Source organism: Phodopus roborovskii, unplaced genomic scaffold, assembly GCF_943737965.1.
Source record: "Phodopus roborovskii unplaced genomic scaffold, PHOROB, whole genome shotgun sequence".
Classification (NCBI taxonomy): Eukaryota; Metazoa; Chordata; class Mammalia; order Rodentia; family Cricetidae; genus Phodopus; species Phodopus roborovskii.
In genome coordinates this window covers 5,494,163-5,512,119 of record NW_026126575.1, presented here as the reverse complement: position 1 = coordinate 5,512,119, position 17,957 = coordinate 5,494,163, and the positions used below count along the sequence as shown (strand labels likewise).

General features: G+C 43.7%; 1 protein-coding gene across 3 annotated transcripts in view; it reads left to right on the top strand.

Moving 5' to 3' along the window:
- The first annotated feature begins 369 nt into the window (after window positions 1–369).
- The window catches only part of Prickle2 (prickle planar cell polarity protein 2), a 319,183-nt gene continuing 301,595 nt past the window's right edge, over window positions 370–17,957 (top strand). Inside the window, exons 1-2 of one of the 3 annotated variants that reach the window (XM_051203303.1) lie at window positions 370–583; window positions 1,252–1,337. In XM_051203303.1, the coding sequence (XP_051059260.1) occupies window positions 542–583; window positions 1,252–1,337 (128 nt within the window). In that variant the 5' untranslated portion in view covers window positions 370–541. Of the gene's footprint in view, window positions 692–1,251; window positions 1,338–17,957 lie in introns of all 3 variants that reach the window. The other 2 variants (XM_051203302.1, XM_051203305.1) reach the window with 2 other exon arrangements.

Here is a 17,957-nt window from a genome sequence, read left to right as displayed (position 1 = left end):
AGCTTTGAGGGGTCATGAGACTATTCTATGTCGTGATTGTGGTGACAGTCGCCTGAATGTATGAATTTGTCAAAAAGGCCAGAGCTATGCACTAAATGGGTTAACTTTTACTCCATGTCACTTAAATCTTACACAAAAATCTCTTATCTTTGCTTCTCCACCTGACATCTGTGAAGTGCTCCTTGCTCCTAACTTCAGGGACCAGGGTGAGCAGAAGAGCATTTAGGAGCTGGGCCAGCCAAAGAGTTCTCCCCAGAGGGCAAGGAAGCAGGAGAAAGGAGAAAGTGGCCTCAGATGGTGCCAGAGAGGATGGGACTGGCTGGGGGAGGGCGGGGAACACGCGGAGAGGGGAGGGACCAGCCGGCGGGGAGCGAGCTGCAGAGGAAAGGGAGGAGGGGAGACGTGCTCTCCCGATCCAGCCGGGACAGCTAGGCAGAGACCGCCCGGCTGACGACCGCGCCGGCCCAGGCCACCAGCCCTCCCGGTGGCTGCAGCGTGGACATATCTAACCGACAGCGCTGCGTGCGGGAAGCGCCCGGCCATGTTCAGCCGGAGCTCACGGAAAAGACTGTCCCGCCGCCCGGTGAGTGTCCTCCACCCGAGCGGGGCCGCCCTCCCGGTCCCCACCGCCATCAGCCAGCGCCCGGGCCCAGCCCCTCTCCACCCCGCGGCCGCGCACCTGTGGCCCCAGGTAAGCTGGCCCCACGGGCGCGCGAGGGGCTGGGTCCCACTTCAGGCCACGCGACAGTGCCACCAGGGACCGGGACCCTAAATGCCATGGTTCGGGGGCGCCGGGGGTGAATCCTCTCCTTTACCCATTCTCTTAAGAAAAATGGGAACCCCAGCGCCCAGACCAGACCTGGGGCTGTCTTCTGGGCGTCCCAGCTACCCTCTTCCTAGGAACCCCAGCTTAGTCCAGGGCAGCCACCAGGTGGTCCCTGCAACTCCAAGGAACAGAAAGGTCTTGCTTTTGTTTCTTAGAAACCGGTGACCAAGGTGTCTGGGGGAGACAAAGCCCAGCCAAGCCATTTCTTGGTGATTTTGTTCCCATGCTCTATAGCCAGCCCACCTGGGACCACACACCCTTCTCCAGGTGGAAGAATTTGGTCCTAAGTCCCCAATGTCAGCAAACAGCTGAGTCCAGTCACAGAGGCAGGGTGGGAGGGACATCCCCCCCTCCCTAGGATACAACTGGGTCTTTGAAGGAAGCCCTGGTGGTGGACATGCTTATGTTGTCTTTTTGTTTTGAAGTTGACCGGACTGGGTCGGATTGAGAGAGGCCAGCCATGTAACGCCTGTGGTGACCAGTGCCCTGGGTTTGCCTTGCATAAATGGAGGTAGGATGGTCTTGAATGCACAACACTGTAGGGAGGAAAATAAATACACTTTCCCCCCTTTTAATTCTATCCTGTAAGTCACATGGAAAGAATGCAAACGCTGTTCCTTTAAGAGCCCAGCTACATCTGCTACAAATATTGAAGGTGGAAGTGGTGGCCAGACACCGGAGGATGCAGGAGATGCATTTTCCTGATGCCAGAGCTTTAAGTGGGAAGTGTCTAGGTAACTCAGCCCCAAACAATTCAAACCGAAGCATGATGGTGTTGCCAGGCACCATGGTACAGGGGGTGGAGGATTGCCTAGACTAACTGGTGTTTTCCAATTGTGATTTTAGTTCAGCCCTTGTAACTCTGGGTCCCAACCACAAATCCACCACTGCCTGCCTGTGCTGTGTCAACCCTCTTCCCGTGGCCAGATGTTTCTTATTAATGTGCCTTGAATGTTGATTTTCAGGCAGCCTCAGCTGGTTTGCAATGATTTTGTTTGGGAGTGGAAGGATCTGGGTACCCTCCCACTGCATCTGATGGGTAGGGCTGCGGTTGGGAAGAGTTGGGGTGTGGGTGTTACAGACTCCTCTTGGTGATGGAAAGGTGAGTCCTCTTCCCTGGCATCTTCATGAAAAGGAAAAAGTGGAGACACAGTTGCCTAGTGTCATTCTTGGGTTAAAGCATCCTTCCCACCACTCACAGGCTCTTTGAAGAAGACTGTTTTAGATACAAAGGAGGAAAGTTGTCTGTGACTTCCCACCCCTGCCGTCTTCCCATATCTCTGCGTTCCAACAACTCTGGCACATGCTGGGCACTCCATGTTAAGGGAAACTCCCAGCTGGTTTCTTCAGAGATGAAGTGCTTTTGTTCCCACCTCAGACGAGTCTGGCAAGCTCTCTGCCTTTGTTTCGGGGGGCTTTCAAGCATTTGATGAGTAGTGTAGCAGAGTCAGGCAGACGACCTTATAAATAATGTGATTGGAGACATAGGCATTCATCAATAGTGCCAGTGCTGTTCTCAAGTAGGTGTGGCACCTATGGGCAGACCCTGTGGACAGGCCCTAGGGTGTCTCTGGTACAAAAGTGGGTTTCACAGGTGCTGGGATAGGGAAACCTCATTTTGTAAAATTCAATATGAGAGACTAGCTCGTGGCCTCTGTTGATGCCTGGCAATGTAATGGAGATGATGGGCAAAGTCCATTGGCAAATGGCTCTGTGAGGGTATATGGATCAAACCTTATTCTCCTCAGCCATGTGACCTGTGAGCATTCAGCCCCTAAGGGTCCATAGTTCCCCATTTCTCTACCTGTTAAGATGGGATATTTACCCAGGAATTACATGAGATGTTGAAAGTTGTTTGTTTATTTCAGGCCCAGAGTAAATGTGCACGAATTTCGTTGTTTCCAGATTCCTGCCAGGGTCACTATGACCTTCATGGTCATAGCTTCTTAGAACTTTACATCATCTTAACCCAGCTGATTTTGTGATGGGAAAACAAGGGTTTTATTTTCAACCCATGAAGGAAAAGAGACCTTTTCATCGAACTAAGGAGTTTTCACATGGAAGTAATTTCCCCCTAGCGCCAGCAAAAAGGCGTCCCTTTGTGCCATGAATAGGGGTTTTTATAGTGTTTCCTCCTATCCTGGACAGGAAACTGCTTGGCTGACCTTCTGCCTGATCATCTTTGGGTTCTAGTAATCTTTGTAGTCTTCTCTTAAATGGCCTTGTAACCTTCTTTTACTGGGGAGCCCTAGGCCAATGATGGACACTGATGTCTATATAGGAAGAAGGGCTGGAGTGTCAGGTACTGGGAGCTTGGTTTTGCTCTGACACAAGGAGAATGCTTGTTTCCTTTCCCTACATTCCAAGTTGTATTGCTTTGACAAACTGTATGACAGAAGTAACTTAAGGAAGGAATTTTTTGGGGGGGCTTGTCTGGGGGTAATCTAGCATGATAGAAAGGACATGAGGGCAGAAGCTTGAGTCAGCCAGTCACACTGTAGCCACAGTCAGGAAGCACAGAAAGATGAATGTTGACACTCTGGTCCATGGGATGGCATCTACCACATTCAGCATGGATCTTTCCTCTTTGGTTATACTTCTCTGGAAAGAGTTGCATAGACATACTTAGACATACATTTCCTAGGTGACTCTAAGTCCAGCCAAGTTGATAATGAAGATTAGTCATTACAACAACAACAACAACAACAACAACAACAAAAATCCTAAGACTTTCCCTTGTGACCTCAATCACTTTACTGGTCTGTGTGCATCCAGCTCAGTCCTCCTCCATCCCACTGCCCACCTAGGCGTCTCTTCAGATTAAGACATAATTAAGGTATTGCCTCCCAGCCCAAAGAGCCATGAGCTCTAGGAAGGAAGTACAGAAAAAACAAACTGCTTTCTTCTGGCACTGTATTCAGACCTGGGACTTTGAAGTACACCCGTAATTTAGCTGGCATTTGTTCTGCATCTAGCTTTGTGACCTTGGATGAAGACTTGGACTCCCTTTCCTGTCCTGCTGGAAGACTTTACAGAACAAATATTTGAATGGCTGTCATATGCCAGGTGCTCTGGTGGTGGTGGCCACTCTGCAAGAGACAATCAGGATTCTGGCCCCAATCCACAAAGAATTAAATCCTAGATAGGGTGGTTCATGCAAAGACTCCAAGGGGATGACATTTGGGTGGAGATCAAATGAAGAAAGGGAGGAGAATCTTGCTGATTAGAGCTGTTAAGGAAACCAACATTCCAGCTCCTAGAAGCTTGTTAGGAATATATAGTCTGGATCACATCCCTGGACCCACTGAATCTGTCTTGAATGGGAGGAGCAAGGTACCTGGCTGACTTGCAAGTACATTAACATTGAGAGGCACTGAGTGAATATACCTAGTAAAGTGAATGGAAAAATTGTTCTTCTCACTTTAGGTCTTGCCATGAAAGGGGGGAAGGATGTCTATAAAATACTGTGGGTCTTTTCAAAACAATTATTGTATTTATTACAAGGACTTTGCTGAACGATGGTATACTTCCATTTTTTTTATTGTTCCGTTTTCCTTTAGGCAGCCAATGTGGATATTTTTTAATTTCTAATAAAAATAGGGGTCATGTGAGTCCTTGGGAAGCAGACTCACAATTCTTGTACTTTCTGTGGAGCAACTGGAAGCCTAGGTGGACTCTGTTCCCTGTAGATGACCTAGTGAGGAGAAAGCATTGTCTTATGGGAGCTTAGTGGGAAGCTCCACAGCTTTAAGGCGCCAGAAAGAATGGTGCTTATGGAAGGCAGCATCATGGACTATGGCTGGGTATAGTGCATCTGCTGCAAGAGAGCTACTGGGAGCCAGTTATACTTGCACACTTGCATCTAGTCTTGGGGCGGGGCATGGAGACTTGCATGTAAAAGTTGGATCTCAGCATCTCCAGATACTAATGGATAGCAGTAATAGTGTCAGATCTCCATCATGGAACACCTGCAATAACTGGACAGGCTGACTGGTGGGTGTCAGGTTCCCGTGTATAACAATCTTTTTATACAAATGTATCAAACTTTGTGAGGCAGGTGTTATTATTTTATTGGTAAGAAAAGCAAAGCTCCCAGCGGTTACATCACTTTGTTATGGCTACTGGGCCACTGAGAATCATGCTCATCCCCTGTGACCCACTTGCCTCTGTGACTTATTATAAAGCTGTGATCACAACCCAAAGGCTCAAGTCATCCAGTAGTTACTGGGTTCTGTTTGCTGGGCTTGGCATATTAAACAAGTAATCCCCCCAATATTAAATTCAACTTTCTGACTTCTAGAAAATAAAAAAAAAAATCTAACTATTTGATAGTGTCAAGTCAGCTTTCCTACTTGATACTAACTGGTGGCTCTTGAGAGGTTTCCCTTTAGATAGGACTGAATCTGGTTTACCTTAGTTCCCAACATTCCAATTAGTTCTAGGAGCTCTTTGAAAATCCAGGTTGCCTGTCCAGTACTGGAAATCCCAAGTGACTGCTCTCATCTTTGCAAGTAAGGTTAGGGGGGGAAAAAAAGCAATCTTCTCTAATACTAGCCACCTTGTGGAAAACAGTGATACACCAGACAAGTGTTTTGCATCCCTTCCCTTGGGCTTGGCAACACTTGAATGTGGGTGTGGCTGTCCACTTCTTTTAGTGGGAGGGAAACAGAGTCTCAGAGACATTTAGCAGATGATCTTCCAAGTCTGCTTATAAACATCTTTCTTCCGGAGCAAGGCATCTCAGATTTGATCTGCATATAAATTGCTTGGAGATTTTTGTTTGGACTCAGGTTTTGGTTCTCTTGGTTTAAGGTAGGACCCAAGAGTCTGCCCTCCTGAGAAGTTCCAAAATGCTATGTGTCTGCTGCAGGGTCCACACTGTGAACCACCAATATCTAAGCTGTGGCCTGCAAACTCTGGCCTCTTGGCCAAATGTAAGCCTTGGGTCTTTTGTATGGACATGATTCAAAACTGGATTTTACTATTCTGAAGAGCAGGGGGGGGGATTAAAAGGACAATAATCAATGCTTTAGGGAAATAATCTGAAATTCAAACTACATTTATATATGAACAAAGCCTAGCTCATCTGTTGATATTTCATCTTCTTCATTGTTTTGTGACAGCAGTGGATCTGAATCATTGAGGATGAGACCATAGCCCACATAGTCCTAACTATTTAGTATCTGACACATTACAGAAAACAGTCTGGATTACTGTTTAGAGTGCATGAATACTTAATTTCAAAGCAAGGAGTCTGAGAATCTTTGGAGTATTGGCCATAAAGAAGCTTTTCCCTCTAAGATAGATGAGAAGAGAGGTAAAATTAAAACAGCCAGAGAAGCAGGGCATAGACCACAGCTCTTTCTAAAGGGCTGTGGACAGGGTTTGCAAGGCCAGATCAATGACCCTCCAGGGGCTTCTAAGCCCTTGTAATCTCTTTAACATTGCAACTTTATGTGTACATGCAGGTTCAATTTGAGCAGGAATAGGTAGACTTGTACTATACCCTTCTGGAGTTGCATTTTCATGAGCAGCTGACAGGGGCAACCCACAGCAGGGCTGGCCATTATAATTATGTAGAAGAGTCAGTCTCTGGATGAAGGAGGCTTTTCCAGGCACATGCTTTGGCTGGACCATGGTTGCTTCAGAGGCATTGCCTTGAGGGGGGACTGGGGGGGCAGCTATGCCTATCCCTTGAAAAGCATCCTTTCTTAGTTGCCTTGGTGACTCTGGGCTGCTCACTGCAGTTGTAATTTGGGGGTGATGCTGGCCTGGTTTCCTTTAGTGGATTGTGATTTGGCTACAGAATAGTTTTCCACCTATTGTGCTGTCTCAATCAATGAATTTGCCAAGCAAAGGGAGTGTGTGTCTGTGTATGAGAGAAAGTGGGGGAAGAGAGAGAGAGAGAGAGAGAGAGAGAGAGAGAGAGAGAGAGAGAGAGAGGAGGAAAAAAGGGAGGAAGGAAGGGAGGGAGGGAGGAAGAGGGGGAGAAAGGGAGAGAGGGAGAGAGGCTGGCTTAGACACTTAAGTCTGGGATCATCTTCTAGGAAGGACTAAGAAAGTTGCTGGTTATATGACTTGCATTTGATAAAATATATGATAAAATTTCAGTCTTTTAATAAGGGTTTCTTGTGAAAAAAATCCAGTCTGTTTTAATATACTTGGCATCTCTTATTTGGAAATAGATATTGGTGTTATGAAAGGGATTAAAATCTCTCTTACACAAGCGTACATGTGTGCGCCAGACTGCAGAGGATGAGGACTGCAGCTCTGGAACAAAGCCTTCTACCTGTTTTGGGCCTATTAGCAAAGATGGTGTTTATTGTATTTTAAAATGATTTTAAAAATCAAAAGCAAATGAACATTTTATGGCACATAAAATTATATGGAAATTCTATTTAGAAGCCTGTAAGTAAAGTTTATTGGCAACCAGCCCCACCCATTCTTTTGGGTGACATCGGAGACCAATAGTGAGTTACATCAGGACAGGCTTATGTCCTGCAGAATTCAAAGTGCTTACCTCCTGGACCTGTTCAGGACAAGTTTCTCAACTGCTAAGCTAGAGGTATTTGTTAATTATGGTTTAGTATCTGTTTCTCATATTCAGTCATGCCATTTTTATTAGAATTCATATGGGAAATATACATTCTTCATATTATCATTTAGCACCTTCTTTCTTCATACTTAGAAATAATATGTGGCTATTTTCCACATTAGTCTATATAGGGCATAAAGATCTAATACATGTCTTGCCTTTCAGCATCCATTGTATATAGAGCATATGGAGTCTCAGATTTCATGATCATGTTGTTTGTTTCCACTGTCTCTTATTGAATACTCTCACACCATCACCATTCCCATGCCCGTGTTTGTCCAGTTCTATATATCTGTCACATAGCTGGAACTGCTAGGTCAGGGGTTTGGACATGAAAAATCTTAAGAACACTTGTCAACTTGTCTTGCCAGTTTCCATCCTAACTCTTGTAAAAACCCAAGAGTGTTTGTATGCTCACTGGACTGTGATGTTGAGACATCTCAGCTTATACAGCAACCTGATAATTAATCCTTGCTTAATTGCCCCAAGTGACAGTTGTGTGTGACAAATAGTGAGAAAACACAGGCCATCAGTGTCAGTCATCTACTTTCCACAATATATTTTAATTTGTCTTTAATCTGCCATGTGATACCCACGTTCATTGGAGCAGCTCCGCTCTCTCACTCCAGTGCCTCTGGGGTTCACATCGGCAAGAGGAGGGAGAACCGAACACATTTGCTATTTTATTGTCTTTTGGTTTTAAAGGCTGAAAGGTTAGCCTTTAACCTTGCCATGAATGAGTACCTCTGAGGGATTTCCCTGTGCAGAGAGGGACCATTGCCTACTGGGAATCACTCCCACGTCCCTCAGCTTCTTGAGATCAAAGGTTTCTAGCTACCTGCGTATGGGACAGTAAAGGTGCAGTCTCTGAGGGCAAATGTGTGCTTCTATCCACTGTCATAACTTTCTTGGAGGCTCATAAAGACTGATCTTCGAGCATTAAAGTGGAGTGGCTAATGGGGCAGGCTTTAAAAGCTGGTTGTTGGAATGCTGTCTGTATGTGTGTGTGTGTATGTGGAGGCCAGGCCTCAAACTCAGATGCCATTCCACGGGAGTCATCGCTTTATTTTTTGAGACAATTTGTCTCTCACTGGGACCTGGGGCTTCCTGATTTCATTGTGCTGTGTATGAATACCCCTCCCCCATTTCTCCCTCTCCAGGGCAGGCTGTGTGTGCTGCCACAGCCAGCTTTTTACTTGGGTTCTGTGGATGTCACTCAGAGTCTCTGGTTTTGCAGCCAGCACTTTCCAGACCTAGAAAGTTATCTTGGCTCTGCTTCTGAGGCTGCCCAGCACTGAGCAAGTGATGTAACCTTTCCAAGCACAGTTTTCTCAGTAAAATGGAGGTATTATGGTTTGCCTAGTGAGGTGCTTGTAGGATTAATGGGATGAAACATGCATACTTCTCCTTGAGCCTCTGATGGAACCTGGGTTACATGAGTGCATTGGTTTCAGGAAGATTCAGTGGGAACAGGGCTGTGTGAGGAGGTCTGAAAGAATGTAGGTTATAAGATAGATTAAAAAGCTACTTTCCCAGGAGCTGAAGCCTGTTTGCCTCAGTGGGAATGACGATTCTCTCTTAGAATCAGAGTGACAGTGTAGTAATCCCTCTTACCTTAAGTGATGCTAACAGAATGAGATCTCATGGAAGGGTGGATTTAGATCCTTACTGTATGTGGACTCTCAATGATGGGTTTATGCACATCACGTGAAATGGCTTTTGTTAAAATTGTTCTATTCCCTCATAACCTCCCTTGAGTGAAGTGTGGACAAGGTGTTCATAAAAACAGTCTGCAAAGTCCAAGAAGAAGGAAATATTCACACTTGGCCTCTAGGGCTTCTTGTGAGCATCCTGTCTCACTGGTTGCACCATGAAAACTCAGGTTCGTGATGAGAACTACGCATTGTGGAATACACAGTCTGTTTCTCCCTAGCCTGCTTAGTAATAGTCACCGAGTCTGTGGCTGTCCTGTCTTGCTAAGCGCTTCCATTTACACGAGCACTTGCCCTTAATCCAAAGATCCCTGTTATATGGTGTGAAAAAGAAGAACATTTATTCAATATCTGAACCTGAGACCTTATCCTGGAACCTCTTAAAGTAACATTGGTGTTTATATCTTGTTAGCATTATACAGGATTTAAACCTTGAATTGGTTGACATTTGATAATGGGGACAAACAAATAATTTTTTTTTGCTTTCTTGGGAAAACTGAAAAGATATATGCCAACTCTTAGAGTTTTTTCCTTTTAGATGGAGCATGCCTGTCCAGTGGGCATAGTCACTTCCCATACCTCATACTTGCTCTGCCTTGCTTATTCATACTGATCTGTGTCTTAGTACACAGATGATTTTGTAGCTACAGATTTGAAAGAAACCATGACTATGGATGGCTAGAAGGATGCTAGGAATGTTAATTTACTGCTTGGCAGGGACAGCCATGCAAAAGAAGACATCTAGGCAACAAAACCTTCTATGCCTGGGCGATGCTGTGGGGTAGAACTAATGTTATGGAGACCTTATGTGTGCTTGGTGTCTTACATGCAAAAGTTCACATCATACTTCAAACAGCTTTTCTGAGATGTGCATTTGATCTTCCACTTTTCAAGCATAAGGAAACAGGGAGATGATGTAACCAGATAGCAAAGTCTAATCCACAGCAACAGCAAGTCACAGGCCTTTGGGACTCAAGATACCAAGTTGTTCAACTAAGACTTGTTCAGTCACAATGTTTTGATTGTCAGTATCAATATGAAACTGTAGCATGGTGTAACTAGTCTCCCATTTTCGATATCTTGGGGAAGGAACCTGCTTCATGTCTTCAGATACCGTGTTAGCTGCTGTATGTGAGGTTCATGTGAAACTCCTATCAAACTGGAGGGGTGGTGATTACTTTATAGGGTTTCTGATGGATACCTCCTAGATCCCTAGCTCTGTAGAAGGGAAATTGTAGTTTGACCAGACCTGCGAGTATTAAAGAATTAAAGGTTGTTAATAGCGTGACTGGAGAGTCTGAGGAGGTTGAGTCTTTAGGAAAATCATCGTGAGGGCCTGGGGAGAGAGTCAGTGGATAAAGGACTTGCCATACAAACATAAAAGTCCCCCCAAACCATGTAAAAGTTGGGCCTATAACCCTAGCACACCTACAGTGAGATAAACAATAGAGGCAGAATTTTTGACCCAGGTTCCACAGCTGTGAACAACAAGAGACCATACCCCAAACCAGGTGGAAGAAGAGACCAGCACCATAGTTTGTCCCTTTGACCACCACATGCATGTGTGGCACATGTGCACCCACACTTACACATGAACACACATATATGCACTACCGAAACCATACACATAAAAGTCAAGAAAGGTCATGATCATTTATATGTTTCCCAAAGGAAATCCCCACCAGTTTGAAGCTAACATAACAATGTGTCATGTGACCATTTTTCAGTCTTTGGACTTGGGCTTTTGAATGTGTATCCTGACACTTTGGAGATCTGGGTGTCTCAGTGGCAAAACAAATACAATCACATGGTGGACAGCGAAAGGTTTTAATGTGGGCATTATGAGATTTTATGTTTATTAAAGTATGAGGTGATACAGAATTGGCTTGCCCAGACTTAGACACTGACTCATTATGTGCACATATAACATGAGAATGCATGCTCCAACTTCAAGTGCTAAGGAGTTAGGCCACAGGGGAACTTATTAAAAGAATGCCAGCATTTTCTTTTTTTCAGTTGTTTCAATGACATAATTTTCAAAGCCTTTTGCTTAATAATCAGGCACCCAGGATTTTCTTTCTCATTTGTATCTTTGATGACTTGGTTTTTGAAGCTTACTCAGCAACTTGTTGAGTTGTTTACAAATCTCCATACCTGGCTCCTTTTAATCTCTCTGAATCCCAAGATTAGAGGCATTAAATGAACTAGAGAATGCCTACTCCTACTTTCTCTTGGACTTAGACTATTAGTAGTTCTAGAAAAGGGAACAATGGCTTTTCTTGAATTCTAGAGGTAAAAGAAAAATACAGACATGTCCTGGGACTTGTGGTTACTGTTACAGTTTAATTGAAAACATGCCCCATGGGCTCACGTGTTTAAAGGAGCCTAGCCAATGTGCTACTTGAGAAGTTGTAGAGAACTGTGATGTAGGGTGTAGGAATGGGCCTTGAGAAACCTCAGCTGTTTTGTTTGTCCTGTCTTAATCTGTCAAGATGTGAATAAGTACCATCACAAGCATCCACTGTCACCGATAGAACAGATACTTTCCTGCATGATAGACAGACCCCTCTAAACTGAACAAAACAAACTCCTCTCTTTAACTTGCTTCTATGAGATAGTTTGTCACAATGACAACAAAAGTAACTAATATGGTATTAATTAATTTTTAATATAGTAGATAATAGCATTTTAAGGTAGAGTCATCTCATATTTTAATTATAGCTGCATTGCCAGATTGCTAGTGTATAGTTTAGACAATTCTGAAGATGCAGCAAATTGATTTATGAATAAAAGAGAGAGAGTATAACTTCATCACCTAGAAATGTGTAGTCCTAGAAGTAAGATGTGATTTTCTTCTAGCCTGATTCCTTTGTGTAGTTTCACATAGCTGTAAGACTTCCCTAGAGCTACTGAGACACAGTCCTAACTGGCTGCCTGAAAGCAACAGAAACTCCCAAGTCTTCTGAACTTAGAGAAGTCCAGAATCAGGGTATCAGCAGAGTGTGTTCTTCCTGGAGACTGTGGGCAAATCTGGCTTTTGGTGTCCCCCAATCACCCTTAGTGTTCTTGATGTGTGGATTCACCACTCCATCCCCACTCCATCATCACATGGCTTACTTGCTGCCTGATGAGCCCTCTAAGGATTTATCTTTGGATTGTGAACCACCTTAATCCAGGATGATCTCATCTCAAGTCTTCATTACATCTGAAAAGACCATATTTTTTAGAGTAAAGGCTCCCTGTCCAGTTCATCCTAATAGGTGTATCCTTTACATTTATACAATACAATACATAGTCAATACAATACAGTTGTATTGAAACCTATACAATAGTTATGGAAAAAATCATATGACTCCCTTTGTTTTTAAAAAAATTAATAAACTACTTGAATAAATTTAGGAATATAATTGCCTAGAAGCAATGAAAGTGATAAAACAATTTTCAGCATTGTTGAATTATTTTTTATTTTATTTTACTTTTCTCTCATATATTACATCCTGACTACTGTAGTCTCCTCTGAGTCCCTCCCCCTGCCTCCCCTTTCCCCCAAGATCATTTCCTCCTCTGTTTCCTTAAAAAAAAAAAAAAGAGTCAACCTCCTAGGGATATTCACCTAACATGGCCTAACAAGTTACAATAAGACTAGGCACAAACCTGGGTTGGATGAGGCAACCCAACAGGAGGGAAAAGGTCCCAAGTGCAGGCAAAAGAGTAAGAGAAACACCCCCACTCCCACTGTTGAAGTTCCATAAGAACTTCAGGTGATACAAGCATACTGTATGTTCCAAGTGGGCTACCTGATTGTTGTTCCAGTCTCTGTGAGACCTATGAGCCCTGCTTAGTTGATTCTGTAGATTGTGTTCTCATAGGGTCTTCAACCCCTCTGGCTCCTATAATCCTTCTCTTTCCCCCGCCCATCTGCAGGGTTCCCCTGGCTCCACCTAATGTTTAGTTGTGGACATGTATCTGTTCCCATCAGTTGCTGGATGACTCCCCTCTGATGACAACTGGGTTAGGCAGAGATCTATGATTATAGCAGAATGCTGTTAGGAATCATTCATTGACTTTTTTTTTTTTTTTTTTCCTTTTTGCCAGTTGTGTTTGGTTCTATCCTAGAGCTGTCCAGCCTCTGGTTCCTGGCACTCCAGGCAGAGTCAGACTTGGGCTCCCTCTCATGATGTGGACCTCAGGCTGGACCAGTCATTGGGTGGCCACTCCCACAAGTTCTGCACCACCATTACCCCAGCACATGTTGCAGGCCGGACAAATTGTAGGTTGAAGGTTTTGTATCTGGGTTGATGTCCTAGTCCCACTTCTAGGAGCCTTGGCTGCTTGTAGAAGATGGCTCTGTTATCACCAATTACCTGGAGGCTTCAGTAATTCCCTTCTTAAGTATCCTGTAGAATATTAGATTTCTTTTTTAAAAAAGGCACTATTAGGAGGTATGGCCTTGTTGGAGAAGGTGTAGCTTTATTGGAGGAAGTGTGTCACTGTGGAAGCAGGCTTTAAGGTCTCATGTATGCTCAAGCCATGCCCAGTGAGATACTTCACCTCCTGTTGTCTGCACAAGATATAGAACTATCAGCTACCCTCTCTAGCATCATGACTGCCTATATACCACCATGTTCTACTATGATGATAATGGACTGAACCTCTGACACTATAAGCCACCCAATTAAATATTTTCCTTTATAAGAGCTGCTGTGGTCACAGTGTCTCTTCACAGCAATAGGAACCCTGACTAAGAATACCATGGAACCAGACGGTAGTGTTGGAGCCCCTAGAACTGGAGTTAAAGACAGTTATGAGCCACCATGTGGATGCTGTGTACCAAACCCAGGTCCTCTGTAATAGTAACCAGTGTTCTTAATGGCAGAGCTATCTGTCCTGCCTCTATTAATGACTTTCTGTGTCATTTGTAAAACCATGTAGCTGCACATAATATCTGGACCTTGAATTTAGGGTGATTTTGTGAGGGACCCACTTGACCTTTTTAAAGGCACAATTGAGGGCTTGCAACACGAAAGGATTGTTGAAACTGCAATCAGCAAATGGAATCCTGTGATGGAATTTGCAGCCCATATTGATGAGGTCAGAATAATTTGACCCCCCCCCTCCAGGTAACCCCACAGAGTCCATCCATCTTCTTTTAATTTTTTTGAGCCTTGCTAGGAAAATGCATAGGAAATGAACTAGTAGTGTGTGGAGAGTTATTTGAGGAAAGAGCATTGACCTTTTGACCTTTTAATTATGATCATACAATGGCATCACATTGAAAGGGGAGGAAATAGTCTGTCATGGACAAGAAAATTTTTAGTAGCCCTAGAAATGAATATCCTCCCACAAACCCTGGAGGAGCCAGATTAGTCACCACAAACTCCACTTTGTAAAGAGAACCAAGAGAGGCAGAACATTAATGTTCCTTCCTTCCACCTTGTCACTTTAACCCTTCAGAGCAATCTAGACTTACTAGAGTAACTCATCTAAAGCAAAATGAAAACAGTGGTCTCTTCTTTGCTGTATCATTATCTTAAAATTATAATTAATTGAACATTTACAATATGCCAGGAGCTCTATAGGAAGCACATTCCTTGGAGCCTCTTATATAGTGATGGTAACTATTATTTTTATTTGAGACAGACTCTCCCTTGTAGCTTAGACTGGCCTTGAACTCAAAGTCTTCCCAAGTAGCTTCCCAAATTCCTGAAACCACTTACAAGGCAGATACCATTGTCATCGTTTCCTACAGAAATTGAAGTGCTGCAGGTCTTGGCCATTGAGTAAGTTGATGCTAGCATTGACATCATAACATCTTTGGACTCTGAATGAAGTCTGGACCCTTAATCTGCATGCTCTTCTCAGGCTCTAGAGAGCTGGTGTAGACTTTAAAACACTAGAATATTCTGGGGGTTGCTCATCAACCTCACAGTGTCCATTATTTGGTTTTACTTGGAACTAGAATTGGAAAGTTCTCAGGAGCTGGTGGTCTGGGGATGTGGTTGGAAGCTTGTGGGTCTCAAATGTAGCCCAGCCTCCCAGGATTTAATACCCATGTCAAGGACACCAGATGAACATAGAACACACATGTATGGCTTAAATAATTTAAAGATCAGTTTAGGCCAGCTGCTTGATAACTTGCTTTATTTCTATAGCCTTCAATAGCCTGTTAAAGGAATTGGGTTGGTGGTAGCTTAACTGGAAGGAGTCATTCTCTTCCTCCCTCCCGCCCTCCCTCCTTCTCTTTCTCTCCTTCCCCACCTTGGACAGGATCTCCCTGTGTAGCCCACCTGGCCTCCTGAGTATGGGGTTAACAGGCATATACCACACCTGGCCCTGAGTTTTCTTGAGCTGGAGTTCATTCTCACTATCTTTCCTATCGCTTAGAATTTATGGAATTTTACACACTGGTCTTTAGGATCATGAGTTAGATGCAGACATGAACAAATCAAGGTATGGTATCTGTGAAAAATGATCAAACATGAATAAGATAGTGTACTGCAGTGGTTCTCAACCTGTGACTCAAGGCCTCTTTGGGGGTCGAATGGCCCTTTCACTGGAGTAGCCTAAGACTATTGAAAAACACATTAATATCATGATTAACAACACTAGCAAAATTACAGTTATGAAGTAGCAATTAAATAATTTTATGGTTGGGGTCACCACGCATGAGGAACTGTATTACAGGGTCACAGCATTAGGAAGGTTGAGAACCACTAGTCTGCTGAGTAGTAAAATGAACATCCTTAGAAATCAAAATACTATGGACTTAGACAGGAACAGAGAGAACCCTGTGACAGAGCAGAACATCTTGAAAACTAGATTCAAGCCACTGGGGACTGTAGAAGGTGAGTAGTTTTCAAAGCAGTGGAGAGATGATTCAATTGATTTGATCAATGTTACTAAGAAAAAACACCCAGCTTTCCTTTTGGCTTGGCTTAAAAAGAGATGAATCTAAAGCGTTAAAACAGCCACGCTTTTACTGGGATCAGCTCTTGCAAGCTTGCAAATAAAAGGTGTATCTAAATGTAACCATTTTATCTTCCTTCTTTCCCTCCCTACCCTGGAGCCACACAGACAAGGCAGTAGGTACTGTCTGGTTTCTGGTGTTTGCACATACTGGCACTGACGAGGAATGTTTCTGTGTCTTGGCAACCTCTTACACACCAAGCTAGTACTGCTTATTCCTTCTCTAGAACGGTTTTCCCAACCTATGTAAAATAAAACTCTAGACCCTAAGCTCCCTTTCTCTTCCATGTTTTCATAGAGTGTGCCCCACCTGAAATTACATGTTAATGAATTATGTGCCTTTTGTTTATCCCCAGGAATAGTTTAGCTTATGCAAGCAAGCCAGTGTCACACAGTTATTTTATTGCTTGTTTCTTTTGTTTAGTCCCTGACACCTGGAGCAGTACCTGGTGCCTAGCAAAAATTTGCTTCAGATGTAGTGGCTGACTGAATAAACAGGTGGATGGCATGAAACTCAGAAGTCACAAAGTAAGATGGATTATTTTGACATCAATAATTAAAAACTCTTTAAAGGCAGGAGAAAATTTGAACAAATTAGCTGATCATCTGTAATATTCAGAAACAGTCTTTTAAATGAAAACAAATTCTTGCCAACGACAGAAATAAGCATGAAAGGACTCATTCTGAAGTTGGGCAAGGGTCTCGCTGGGCGGATATGTGAGGAAACCTTATTTGTTGTCTCAGTGGGGTTGTGACTGCTTTTCTTGTCTCATGGTGAACTCTGTCTTCAGTGACCTCTGCCATCTCTTTCTGTAGAAATTGTGCTTGGTGTTAAGCTTGACTAGTTTATGTCAAGATTGTTTTTATATACATTCTCTTGGGTTTTTTGGGGGGGGTTGGTTTCTTTTTTGTTTTTGTTTTTTGAAACAGGGTTTCTCTGTATTGTTTTCGAGCCTGTCCTGGCACTCACTTTATAGACCAGGCCTCTTTATAGACCTGCCTCTGCCTCCCGAGTGCTAGGATTAAAGGCATGCTCCACCAATGCCTGACTATGTCAAGATTTTAACACCTCTTCTGGTACTGAAGGGCTTGGAATTACCCATAACTCTTATAAGACTGATAATTATGATTTTGTGATGTAAGGGGATGGTAAGAAAGTTATGAGAGAACTGTATTTCCAGTCTCCAAAACATTACCTTTGCATTTAGAGACCTCTGTGTGTGTGTGGGTGTGTCTGTCTGTCTATCTGTCTCTCCCCACCCCCAATCATGGTACTGAGGAATAGGGCACCTGGCATTTAGTGGGCTGGGGCCAGGCATAGTGAGCATCGTGGAGTCAATAAGGGAACCAGCACAACGGAGGTGGTCCTGTTCCAAGTGATGAAGGTGGGACAGAGTTGGAAGAAGCAGATGGCCATGGAAGAATACATGTCACCATGCTTCTGAGGCTAGCAAACCTGCTGACTTCTCTGGGCTGTGGCCTTCTGCATCTATACTTAGGAAGAGATAAAATAATCAGGAGGGTGCTGACATCACCGTCACTTGGTAAATACCACATTTAGAAGTCTCTCTCCAGGACTCTCCGCAATCTGCTTGTTGTGTATTGTACAAGTGTGTTGTGTGTCTTCCTGAATCCAAGTGTGCTCAGGCTGCTTGCTGTTGTATTCCCAGTCACCTTTGGAAACCCGGGAAGCATGGGCACAACGGGAGAGAAACTAGCTATTTCCAGGAAACTGGGCGGAGTGCTTGGGAATGACTGAAAAGAATGTTAAGAACAGCGAATTTATCATTTCAGAAACATAAAATACTAGTAATGAAACAGATCAGGAAAGAATTTTTGACAATGTCTTAAAAGTCAG